The sequence below is a fragment of the Lepidochelys kempii genome, chromosome 1 (assembly GCF_965140265.1).
Source record: "Lepidochelys kempii isolate rLepKem1 chromosome 1, rLepKem1.hap2, whole genome shotgun sequence".
Lineage (NCBI taxonomy): Eukaryota > Metazoa > Chordata > Testudines > Cheloniidae > Lepidochelys > Lepidochelys kempii.
The window spans coordinates 21,348,619-21,361,941 of NC_133256.1; the positions used below are offsets into that span (position 1 = coordinate 21,348,619).

At 41.1% G+C, this 13,323-nt stretch overlaps 1 protein-coding gene across 22 annotated transcripts in view; it reads right to left on the reverse strand.

Annotated features, from left to right (window-relative positions):
- PICALM (phosphatidylinositol binding clathrin assembly protein) overlaps positions 1-13,323 on the reverse strand; it is a 118,761-nt gene that overhangs the window by 62,235 nt on the left and 43,203 nt on the right. For 21 of the 22 annotated variants that reach the window (XR_012157972.1, XM_073336461.1, XM_073336480.1 and 18 more), the window contains 5 exons: positions 9,686-9,779; positions 9,009-9,120; positions 6,333-6,439; positions 4,762-4,803; positions 2,967-3,052 (listed from right to left, as the gene is read on the reverse strand). Coding sequence is in view for 21 of the 22 variants with exons in the window: in XM_073336461.1 (XP_073192562.1) it covers positions 2,967-3,052; positions 4,762-4,803; positions 6,333-6,439; positions 9,009-9,120; positions 9,686-9,779 (441 nt within the window). In the remaining variant the exon portion in view is untranslated. Of the gene's footprint in view, positions 1-1,980; positions 2,279-2,966; positions 3,053-4,761; positions 4,804-6,332; positions 6,440-9,008; positions 9,121-9,685; positions 9,780-13,323 lie in introns of those variants that run through there. The other variant, XM_073336518.1, reaches the window with a different exon arrangement.

Genomic DNA, 13,323 nt, shown 5'->3' on the forward strand with positions numbered 1-13,323 from the left:
CATAGCATTCCCCACCTCCAACTGAAAGCTTAAAGTGTACCCTATTAATTCTCTGAAGCCCTTTTATTCCAGAGAATTAAAGGTTTGTCAGTTTACAGCCCAGGGAGAAGAGGAGGCTGAGTGGCCTGAAGGTGTATACTACGAAGGGAAAAGTGATGATGGCGTGGAAGAGGTGAACCTCTCCATGACCCTTGGGCGTATGCAATGACAGCAGATCAAGGAGCTGATCAAGCAACACTTATGTCTGACCCTGTGCTAAGGGCCCCAGACTTTGACAAACCATTCCTAGTAACCACAGATGTGTCCGAGCGTGGTGTGGGAGCAGTCTTAATGCAGGAAGGACCAAATCAAGAGTTCCATCCTGTCATGTTTCTCAGCAAGAAGCTGTCCACTGGTCAATCAGTGAAAAGGAATGTAATGCCATCATCTACGCTTTGGGGACGGCGTTTGCACCTGCAAACTGATCATGCTGCGCTACAGTGGCTTCACACCACCAAGGGAAATAACAAAAAACTTATTCGGTGGAGTTTAGCTCTCCAAGATTTTGATTTCGACATACAACACATTTCAGGAGCTTCTAACCAAGTGGCTGATGCACTCTTCCATGAAAGTTTGCCAGAATCAACTGGTTAAAAACGTCCTTGAGATGTGGAAAATACTGTTTGTCTTCATAGAGTTAGTAGTATATTTAGAGGTGCATGTGTCTTATTAACTCTGTTTTCTCCTAGAGCTCCAGGAAGAAATCACAGCCAGTGTTTCACTCTGTTATTTGGGGGGCATGTCATAAATGTAAATTGAAGGGTAACCACCTTTCTGTATACAGTGCTATAAAATCCCTCCTGGCCAGAGGCAAAACCCTTTCACCTGTAAAGGGTTAAGAAGCTAAGGTAACCTCACTGGCACCTGACCCAAAATGACCAATGAGGGGACAAGATGCTTTCAAATCTGGAGGGGGGACGGGGGAGGGACAAAGGCTTCTGTCCATCTGTGTGATGCTTTTGCTGGGAACAGATCAGAAATGCAAGCCTTCCAACTCCTGTGAAGTGAGCAAGTAATCTAGCTAGAAAATGTGTTAGATTTTCTTTTGTTTAATGGCTGGTAAAATAAGCTATGCTGGAGGGAACGTATATTCCTTTTTTGTGTCTTTTGGTAACTTAAGGTTTTGCCTAGAGGGATTCTCTATGTTTTGAATCTGATCACCCTGTAAGGTATTTACCATCCTGATTTTATAGAGGTGATTCTTTTACCTTTTCTTTAATTAAAATTCTTCTTTTAAGAACCTGATAGATTTTTCATTGTTCTTAAGATCCAAGGGTTTGGGTCTGTGTTCACCTGTACCAACTGGTGAGCATTATTATCAAGCCTTCCCCAGGAAAGGGGGTGAAGGGCTTAGGCAGGGGGATATTTTGGGAAAGACATCTCCAAGTGGTCTCTTTCCCTGTTCTTTGTTTAAAACGCTTGGTGGTGGCAGCATACTGTTCAAGGACAAGGCAAAGTTTGTACCTTGGGAAATTTTTTAACCTAAGCTTGTAAGAATAAGCTTAGGGGGTCTTTCATGCGGGTCCCCACATCTGTACCCTACAGTTCAGAGTGGGGAAGGAACCTTGACAGGGTGCAACAAGGACCAGCAGCAGTGCCGCGTGAAAGCCAATGAACTGCAGCAGACATACCAGAAAGCCAGTGAGGTCTAGTCGATCGGGTGCTGAGCTGCAGACCTGCTGCTTTTACATCAAGCTTTTTGCCATACTTGGCCAACACCCCATCACCACCCTGCATACCACCATGGATACTTTCAAGGACCCCGAGTTACAGGCCCCTGCTGTGACCAGCAAGGAGGGGTAAAGGAACAGGTGAGCCAGGGGTGGGGCTGGGGGGGTGAGCCAGGACTTGTTTTTGACTCCACTGAAATCTAGTCAGTCCCAGCAGGCGAGCCAGATACAGGAAAAAGAACCTTGGGTGAGTATGTAAATGCATTTTCCATAACAATGATGGCACCACCAAATTAGCAAGACACAGCTAGCAACTTTTACTTAATTTATTTGCACTAGAAGAGGTACTGGAACAACAAAAAGAGAGTTGTTATCTGCTTTTCATTCCCCTCTAGAGTTAGGCAGGGCAGTTTGTTTATGTACACAGGGATGACCCTTGAATCCTGAGAGATGTTGATGAAACTTCCACAGAAGTACACAGCAATCCTCTATCGAAAGTTTTAGGGATGGCAGCCTTATTTCTTCCTCCATGGAAGGACACTTTCCCTCAGCGATTACTGCAAAGGGGCCTGCAGAAATTAACAGGCTACTGGCATAAGAGGACGGAGCTCATCTGATAACCCTTGTGTCTGTCTGTCCAAATTCAACAAACAGCCGTTCCATTCCACCCTCCACCCCTTTGGCAAATTTTCTCCCATGGCTTCACAGATATTATGCAGGACACAACAGGCAACTATAATCAAGGGGATATTTTTCACACAGATCAATCCAACGAGTAAACAATGCCAGGGACACTTCAATCTATCAAAAGCACATTCAGCTATCACTGTGCACCTGCTCAGTCCGCAGCTGAATCTTTCCTTGCTGCTGTCAAGGTGGCTGGCATACGGCTTCATGAGCCAGGGGAGCTAAGGGGTCAGCTGGGGAGTTAAGAAGGAAAGAAGCAGATGCAGGGAGCCAAGTATGCACACAGACAAGCAATATAGTAACTACAGCAGCTGTCTGCTGATGTAACTTGAATTGGCAAGCTTTGTAGTGTAGACATGGCCTGAGACTGGAAAGCTTTATGTTGTTTAACCAACAAATACTACGCAGTCAACAGCACCAAATACATCAACTGTTTCAGTACTGCAACAGCAACATGATGTTCATTTCAACACAACCCATACAGACTATTTCAGGATGGGAATTTCAAAGTAAGGAACCTAACATTTGATTCTTAACACAACTGTATAAGAGGACAAAAGGCAGATATACCTGCTTGCAGCTGTGGAGTCTTTGATTTTCTTTCCCTCTAAAGAGGCTAAATGTTGTTCCAAAGCATCAAGAAGACTGCTTGGTGCCTGCAAAAGGGCAGTGAGGGCATAGATATGAAAAATCCAAGACAAAACCAGGCACCAGCTAAAAAAAATAAAAAAGAAAGGTATGATCCTGTCACCACAGTGCCAGAGAATGCAACTGAGGGTAACCGGACATGGTCTACAGCTCAAAATATTGACATCACAGTATTTTGGCACTAAGAACATAATAAATTGAGAAAAGTATTTTATATTATCAAGTGGTACAATATCATCCACTACTATGCCAGTTCTATTAATCATGAGTAGGCCCCTACCAAATTCATAGTCCATTTTGGTCACTTTGATGGTCATAGGATTTTAAAATAATAAATTTAACGATTTTCAGATTTTTAAATCTGAAAATTTCACAGTATTGTAACTGTAGGGGTCCTGACCCCAAAAGGGATAGTGGGGGCATTGCAAAGTTATTGTAGGTGGGGTCATGGTATTGACACCCCTACTTCTGCACTGCTGCTGGCAGCAGCACTGCCTTCACATTTGGGCCGCCCGAGAATGGCATCTACTGGCTGGGAGCCCAGCTCTGAAGGCAGAGTCGCCGCCAGCAGCAGCCCAGAAGTAAGGATGGCATGGCATGGCATTGCCATCCTGACTTCTGTGCTGCTGCCTGCAGAGCTGGGCCCTCGGCCAGCAGCCACCACTCTCCAGCCACCAAGCTCTGAGGGCAGCACAGAAGTAAAGATGGCAATACCATGAACCCCCTACAGTAACCTTGCAAACCCCACCGCATGACCCTCTTTTGGGTTGGGACCCCCAGTTTGAGAAACACTCATCTCCCCTGTAAAATCTGTGTAGTACATGGTAATAGTACATACAAGATCAGATTTCACGGTGGAGACCAGATTTCCTGGTCCGTGACACATTTTTCATGGCCATGAATTTGGTAGGGTCCCTCTCATGATTGCTCCTATCAAAAAAAAGAAAAGGAGTACTTGTGGCACCTTAGAGACTAACCAATTTATTTGAGCATGAGCTTTCGTGAGCTGTAGCTGTAGCTCACGAAAGCTCATGCTCAAATAAATTGGTTAGTCTCTAAGGTGCCACAAGTACTCCTTTTCTTTTTGCGAATACAGACTAACACGGCTGTTACTCTGAAACCTATCAAAAAAGAAATCCATGAAAATGTTGGAAAATAAACAAAGAAAACAGACAATTGAAATGAGTAGTCTGTGCCAACTGAGATTAAAAAGGAAGCTGTACACATCTGAAGCAATACACACACATATATATACACAAACTGAAAGTCTTAACAAGTAATTAAATGGCACTTTGAAGCCTTCTGCTTAGAGTAGCCACCTTGCTAAGGGATCTCATTTGTGAAAGCTGCATTAGGTGAGCCTCTGCTACAAACAGATCAGTTTCCATCATACTTTAAAATTGGTTTTAAACATAGGAATTTCATGTTTATTCAAATATTTGATTTTAATTCTCTATTTTCTGCTCTCAAGATGACATTAATTTGATAATTGTAATATATTGCAACTGTAATTAGTTTGCATTTTCATACATTTCATCGTGGAATTTGTGAGTGAGAGACTTTCTGGTTAGAGTTCAATTTCGTCATGACTCATCTAATAATTTAAGAATATGGTGATAATGTATGCAAGAAAACCAATACATGACTCCACATTTTTCTGAACATGCAAAGAAAGAAAAAGAAAGATGTATGCACATATGCATAACAGTTTATGTACCTGAGAAAGATCTGGTATGTCTCCTCTGTCAATTCCAACTTGCTGTAACAAAACAGATTTATAAGCTTTAGAACTGACTACTGTTTATTTAAAGATTACTTGTTAAAAAGCAGAAATCACATTAACATGATGTCATGCAAGAAAAGAAAAAATCCCCTATACTCTTTTTAGTTTATATAATTTGAGCTCTAGTAAATTTTTAGATTAAAACAGATGTAAAAAAAATCAAAGGAAACATATGTAAAATATATGTATATGTTTGGCTGTAGTGAGTTTAAAACGTTATCAAACCTAACCTAAGGAGGTAGTAGAATCTCCTTCCTTAGAAGTTTTTAACGTCAGGCTTGACAAAGCCCTGGCTGGGATGATTTAATTGGGGATTGGTCCTGCTTTGAGCAGGGGGTTGGACTAGATGACCTCCTGAGGTCCCTTCCAACCCTGATATTCTATGATTCTAAGTTTGGAGTGCCCTTCCTGATGGTCCACAGGAGAGATTTTGAGAATCAAGCAGGTGATGGTTTGTGTTAGAGAAATGCTCTCATGAATCTCCGTTCCTTACAAAGTAGTTTATAGAATGTAAGCATTGAGAACTACTGACACAGTATGTAGTTGGAAGTACAAAAATAGTATATTGCATTGATACAGCCCCTTTTACCCTCCAAGTTCCAGATCACTCTACAAGCTATACAACATAGACATCTTAACTCAACAGCCATCTCTGTTGTAAAACATCATATGGGTTTCACAGTGCAGACTGACACTACACAACAATTTAGAACCGTAAAGTGATAAGTACCAAATCCGACAAACTGCAGCAGGGAGAATTTTAGATAGGCAGAACATAATTATCCTTTCTGGAATTTGACCAGGACACTTAGATTAGCACTCTACTGCTCAGACTGAAATCTCTTCTGAAGGACATTAGTTCAGCAAAGCTTCAGAAGAATGCATGCTACAACCCACTGAACCAACAAGAAAAAACAAAAAAAAATGCACTGCATGCAACAGAAGTTTTTAGATGCTGTAAAACTCCTTGTGAAATCCCCTATTATCAGCTTCAGCCATTGCTTTCTGATTTAATGTTGATCCTCAAATTCTTTCATCTCTCAAGTTTGACATAGCAGAATTGTTGGTGCAAAACAAAAAAAAGAGCTAGACATGTCTCAGAAAGAAAAAGACCACCACACACACACTTTTCTTCTTCCGAATTTTACTTTTTAAAGAAGACTAAGCGGAGCATATTTTGTGTGTGTATACAAGCTAACATGCAATTTCTCCCTGGACCACAGTAGCTACTAGCCTCTTATACAGTAGGAGATTTATATATTTATTCTTGTATCCTCTTCTCAGCAAAGAACAGCTACTTCTCAGCAAAGAACTGTTGAAAAATGTATTTCTTTCAATATGCAGGCCCTTAATGAGCTGGTCCCCTTCGTATTAAACTCTGATAAAATGCTCCTTGATAGACATTAAATCTGCCAAATGGAAAGGAAACGTAGCTGCTTTATCAGAGTTAAGTATTTTATAAACTGTTTGAGCATGAAGGCAATTCTGGCCCAGTTAAGATTTACCTCTGCAACTTTGAGAAACTCGGAGATCCTTGTCATTCTAGTGAGGAACTTCTTATATATGTCAAGGCCTTCTTTGCACTGGTTTTTTTTCATGTCAAAGTATTTTTCTGAAAATGGGAAAAGTATTCAAGTCACGTAAGAAATAAATATACTGTATATATTTTAAACATGTACAAGTAACTATAATGCAAGACAAAAGTTACTTCACTCGTCACTGTGAAAAAGGAAGTATCTGCAGCCTTGTTTCTTCACTTTTCAACAACATTAATGGTGGAGGCAACTATGATGCCGCATGAGAGGGGGAAGAGCAGGCAACATTAATATTGATGTCAATGCTTATGCTGGCCAAGACAAAGACAAAATTAAATGATTTTTGTACATTTTCCCTCTCTCCGACACTTGATGTTTTTGGTTCAATCTCCAAAAATGTTTTAACATGGTTAGAGATTTTAGTACATGTATCTGTATCTGGAAATCCCAATGCCAAGCCACAAGGTTATCTGACAAACATAAAAAGTTGGTCAAATAGGTGGAGTTACTAAGCAGGCTGTTTACAGAGACAACTGTAACAATGAACACACATTAACTTCCTCCCACCAGTTAAAAAAACTAAAGTGGGTGTGGCAGAATTGAAGCTGCTTTGTAATTTCTGAATACTGATGTTGACCTGGTTACTGGGATTTTTACTCTGCAAACACTTGTGGGTTGCTAGGGACAATGCTTGAACTGTTAGCTTTGAAGATTTTACCCTACTTCCCAGCCAACCTGAGAAACCAGTTTTGGACTAGAAAGGCCAAAGCCCAGGAACACAGGAAAAAAAACCATGCCAGTTAAAAAAGGCTTGTTCCCTCAAGATAAAACAGAGTTTGGGGGAGCCAGAATGAGACCAACATACTGGGGTTCCTGAAGAAGTTAGATCTGCCTAGTTTACTACCAGGAATAAGATGCTAAAATAAGTCATTCCTTTTAACTTAAATTTTAATATTACTTACAGGTTTAAGTTCCTCTGTCCCTCCAGTGTTTTGGCACATGAAAAGATATAAGTAATTCTGCTTTTAAGGCATACTCAATATATAGGGCCCTACCAAATTCATGGTCCATTTTGGTCAATTTCACGGTCATAGGATTTAAAAAATCGTAAGTTTCATGATTTTAGCTATTTAAATCTGAAATTTCATGGTGTCATAATTGTAGGGATCTTGACCCAAAAAGGAGTTGCAAGGTTATTGTGGTGGTTGCAAGGTTATTGTGTGTGTGGTGGGGGGGGGGGGGGGAGGGAGGAGGAGGAGAGGGGTCGTGTTACAGTACTGCCACCCTTTCTTCTGCGCTGCTGCTGGCAGCGGTGCTGCCTTCAGAGCTGGGCAGCAGTGGCTGCTGGCTGGGAGCCCAGCTCTGAAAGCAGCGTAGTGCAGAAATAAGGATGGCACGGTATGGTATTGCCATCCTTACTTCTGCACCGCTGCCTGCAGAGCTTGGCCCTCAGTCAGCAGCCACCACTCTCTGACCACCCAGCTCTGAAGGCAGCAGTGCAGAAATAAGGATCTCATGGTATGGCATTGCCATTATTACTTCTGTGCTGTTGCTAGCGGGCGCCTGGCCAACAGCCACTGCTCTCTGGCCACCCAGCTCTGGAGTCAGTGCAGAAGTAATGGTGGCAACACCATGACTCCCGCCCCCCACAACTCCCTTTTGGGTGAGGACCACCAATTTAAGAAATGCTGGTCTCCCCCGTGAAATCTGTAAAGCACACAAAAAACAGATTTTATGGGGGGAGACCAGATTTCACGGCCCGTGACACATTTTTCATGGCCATGAATTTGGTAGGTCCCTATCTACGTGATAGATGACGGGTCAGCAACCTTTCAGAAGTGGTGTGCCGAGTCTTCATTTATTCATTCTAATTTAAGGTTTCACGTGCCCGTAATACATTTTAACATTTTCATAAGGTCTCTTTCTAGGAGTTTATAATATATAACTAAACTATTGTTGTATGTAAAGTAAATAAGGTTTTTAAAATGTTTAAGAAGCTTCATTTAAAAATTAAATTAAGATGCAGAGCCCCCCGGACCGGTGGCCAGGACCCAGGCAGTGTGAGTGCCACTGAAAATCAGCTCACATGCCACCTTCGGAACACTTGCCTACCCGTGATAGATCATGCTATCGTTGAGAGCAGGTACTCGTTTCACAGGGATGAGCAACAACATAAAAACCTTCACAGCCAGCCAAATATCCAAATATAATACATACAAAAGATTATAAACACCGTTAGAATTAAGTTCTAACTATGGAAGCTAAACTCTCTATGCTTCTTTAACAATTATCACAGTGGAGAAAAAACTGTCAATTTTCCTATTTGATTTTGAGTCGAGGTTCTCGGTGACAGGAGGAAAACCAGTTCAAGGAAAAATAATTTTCTATGCCAAAAATTCTTGGACTTTGTTTTTAGGAAACTGCATACTTTGGATTACATGTAAGGAAAGTACTAACAAGGCAAAAGAATCCTTGGCAATAAAGCTGTCCCAAAAAACTGAAGATTTTTTTAAAGCAGTACATGAAGATAGAATGTTTTGCCTTATTCTTTAAAGATCCAAACAGCTGTAAATTCTGAAAAAATTTATATACCCTTGTTTACTGAAAACACAAACAACTAATTCTGCAGAGTAGAGTAATATTTACCCAGAAGGTTAATAATTCCTTCATTATAAGCTGCAAAGAGTCTAATGGCATCTTTGAAGAGAAGCATGAAGGCAGCATTTATTACACCATTTGTAAGCTCATTGCTATTGACCTAGGGAGATTAGAAAAGAAAGTTAGCTCATCTGGATTGACATTTTATCAGAAAACTTCCAATTAATAATTACATTTCAATATTCTACCCAAAGACATGCTTTCCATTAGCAAATGTACTGTCTATAGAACATGGCAGCATTCCAAGTTAAACGGAACTTCTATCAGCATCAAAGATGACAAGTTAAATAATCAAAGAAAAGCAGGTCAACAAAAATACATAACTAATATATCACATATTTAGAGGGGCCAAAAGAATAATTAGAGTAAATTTTGTTTATTTAAAAAACTTACTGAATGCATGTACTCCTAAATGAACATTAATGAAGTGCTTGTCTTATTAGGCCATCAGTACTTCAGGTTAAGCATACCAGGCAATGTTCCAGGTATATTTTGCTCTTCAAACAAACTATATTAGACTGGACACAACAAGTTAAAAATATGGAAGGAAATTTTACTTTGTACATATTGCATCACTTGTTTTCATAGCTTGTGAAAAGCTGTGGGGGAAAAGTCCAGCTGTGTTAATTGACAGTGTCTCTGATGTGTGAAGAAATTAAACTTACATTGAAGTCAAGAAGTGCATCCATCTGATTTTGTATAATTGGTACAGTTTTAAGGAGTTTTTCTGTGTTCATTGTCCTCATGACTCCATCAGCCCTATTATGCAAACAGAAAACAGAAAACAAACCACCAGTTGGATTATGAAAGAATATTTTTATTAGGAATATGAAACACTGGAGCATATGAAACAGATCAAAAGAACAGCAATGCTAGAGGCAGCATATTCAGACGACTGAAGTAAGTAACGGGAATGCCTTGTAATATTCAATTTGTCTGGCCAAAAGAATGGCAATGATTGTCCAGAAGAGCAACATCCAGCTCTCCTTGGCCAGAAGACAGCACACCTGTTACGGGGTCTTCAAGGACTGATCTTTATTCTCCGAGACCAACAGAAATAGCCATGCTCAGAACTATTACAATGTGATCTATGATGCAAGAGGTGGCTATAGAAGTATTAGCAGCATTTTAAAAAGCTTGTTTCAAAGACAAATTTTAAAAAATGCTAAAAAACTCTTTTCAAATTAGCTTTTGAAACCTATTTCTGAAACAGAAATTGCCTACACTTTTCTAATTGCCTAAATGTTGTTTCAATTGTAAATCTAGGGTTATTAGTGAAACGTAAAACAGCAGTCAAATCAGTGTGACAAGATCTTTTAAAGCTTGTCTCTCTCACCAACAGAAACTGCTTCAATGAAAGATACTACCTCACCCACCTTGTCTCGCTAACATCTTTTAAAAGCATTCATAAAATGTAGGATTATAAATACACTGTCTGGAAATCTGAAGTTACAGGAACACTGAACAAGATCTTACAATTATACTTGACAAGTTTTTTTAAATAAAATAATTGGATTTTTTTTTTTAAAAGAGAATGTCAGTTATCTGTGTCTATTTAACTTTCATTTGGTTGACATTTTAAACTAGATACCCAGAGAAGACACAAAGGCTAAGAGAAAAAGAAGGTGCCCTAGGAGGAAACTAACAACAAAAATTGATAGTAAACATTTGCTTTCTACACTACACGGACTTAAAAACAACATTCACTTTATGTAAAAAGGCTTGATACCAAAGTCAAAACTTCTACCTCTTATAACCTCTCGCTTGTTCAAACTAAAAATCAGAATCCACTGGACTCTCTGTAGCACAAAAGGCTGAGGATTATTACAGCTGGAAAAAGCCAAACATGTCAAGGAACAAACACCAGCAATAACTTTCTCCTATTAACAGAATTCCTTACAATTAAAAACAGTCCTTTTGCCTGTTGGTCAGGTGGTGAAAGAATGGTTAACTACCCTACAGTAGATGTGCTTCTTCAAGAGGGGTGTCCACAAGGATCACACTCTTGGTGCACCTGGACCCCAGGTGGACATGGGTGGGTTCTTTTTGCTAGTAGTGTGTGTTGGGGCCACAGCTGCACCCTAGATATTCTTGCCCACCCCAAGGGCATAAAAGACAGATCAGGATCAATCGTCCCTCAGTTCCTTCACCAATACAGAATCTCAGAGGAGTACAACTTTGCAGTAATGGGGAAGGAGAGCAGGTCATGGAATCCACGTAGACAACATCTCTAAGAACCACAGTTGCTGTAAGTAACCATTCTCTCCAAGTAATTGTCTATAGGGATTCCACCTTAATACCATTAGATCAAGTGTATGACGTTTAGCTTTCCCAGGGTGTGAGCCAGACTTGTGGAAGAAAACTGGGAGATGAATAAACTTGTTCATCTGAAACATGAAAAAAACTTTGGGCAGGAACATGGGATGAGGCCTTTTCTTATGGAACCCTAAATAAGGGAGATCCGCCCTGAGTGCCTGAATCTTCCCTACCCTTCGAGCTGATATAATGGCAGTCTTCATTGGTAGGTTATACAGGGAACAAGTTGCTAAGAGCTCAAATGTGGGGGACCCTGAATCCTGTTGCATTGAGGACCCAGAAGGAGGGGGAGCACAAGCTGGGGGAGAAACATTAATAATGCACTCAAGGAATCTAGCCAGTGTAGAGCGAGAAAATACACTGCAATCCTGGAAAGAAAGGTGATTTGCAGATACTGCTACTAGATGAAGCATTATGGAACAAACCAAGTCCACATTGTTTCAGGACTAGTGTATAGTCCAATATTGCTGAATGGGTGTTGTTGAGGGAAGACAGCTGGTGACAAGATGCCCAAATAGAAAGCCTCTTTCATTTATGAAGCTAGATTAGTCTAGTTGAGGCTTTCCTGTTTTGGAACAGGATATTCTAAATTTCAGATCCACAGATTCTTTTGGGGGATGTCAGTTATATCTGACAGTCTAGATCATGGCTAACCAAAATGGGTCCAGCTGTAGAATTTGATGGTTCTCAAGGCTATTGGGCATCAAAGGCAAAGTGACTGCGGGCTACACTGAGAGGTTCACCAGATCTGAATGCCAGAATTGCCTGGCCCCATCAGGGCGGTCATGATTATCAATCATGCATCTTGTCTCAGCTACCTCATGACTCTCTGTAATATGGGAGTTGGAAGAAAGACATATCTCAGGCCTGCCATCAGGGGATGAGAAAGACATATGACAGGGAGCCTGCACTGGAAACTTCCGTGGAGCAGAATACTTGGCATTTCTTATTCTGGTCTGTTTGGATATCCCCCCTTGGGAAAGACGCTCTGCAACACTGGACTCTTGACCAGTCACCTGTGGTTGTCTGAGAACTGTCTGTTGAAGTGATCTGCTAGTGAGCTCTGAACACCTGAAAGATGCAGGGCCAGTGGCATGGTCCAGTGATGAATACACTAAGCCCAGAGCCAAATGGCCTCCTTGCAGAGTGGAGATGACCTAACCTCTCTGTCTGTTGACATAATGCATAGTTGTGGTGCTATATCAGCCCTGGAATAGCAGATCCGTGCAGTTGAGACAGGATGCTTTGCATGTGAAGCGGATGGCTCAGTTCCAGGACATTTATGTGCAGATGAGCTCCAGGAAGGGACCACAGGCCCTAAGTTACAAAGTGATCTAGATGAGCCTCCCATCCCTGGGTGCAGACATGTGTCAGAGTTTTAGTTGGTAGAGGTGCAGAGAAAAGTACTACGTTGCACACCTGCAATGGGTCTTCCGCAGTTAATGTGGACAGGACTTCTTGTGGAATCCTGACCAACATGGCTATATGGGGATCTGCTGCATAGATGCACTGATTTCAACTGCCCTTTCCTGGAGACTAGGCAAAGTCTGGCAAGCTGTCTCAGAAGTATGAGGCTGTATGTCCCAGAAGTCTGAGTCATGGTCTTACTGATGTCTTTGAGAGAGATTGTAGCTGATCAGGTCCACTATGGTTTGGAGTCTTCTGGAAGATAAGCTCTTGCTGACACTGCTTCTATGAGCTCTAAGCTTTGAAATAAAAGTAAGTGTGGGTATTTCTCCACTGATTTTGAGGCCCTATGTGGCAAAGAGCTTTAAGATCACCTACAGAGGTGATACTCCCTGGATCAATCCATTATCGAGGTAAGGGTAGACCTGGATTCCTTGCCTCCTTAAGCGAGCTGCTACCACTGCCAAGTACTTAGTAAACACTCTTGGGAAGACCAGTATCACCATCCCGAGTTTGAAATGATGAACAAACCCGTTGAGACAAATGCCCAGAATGGGACACCAATCTTTTTTTCTCTTTG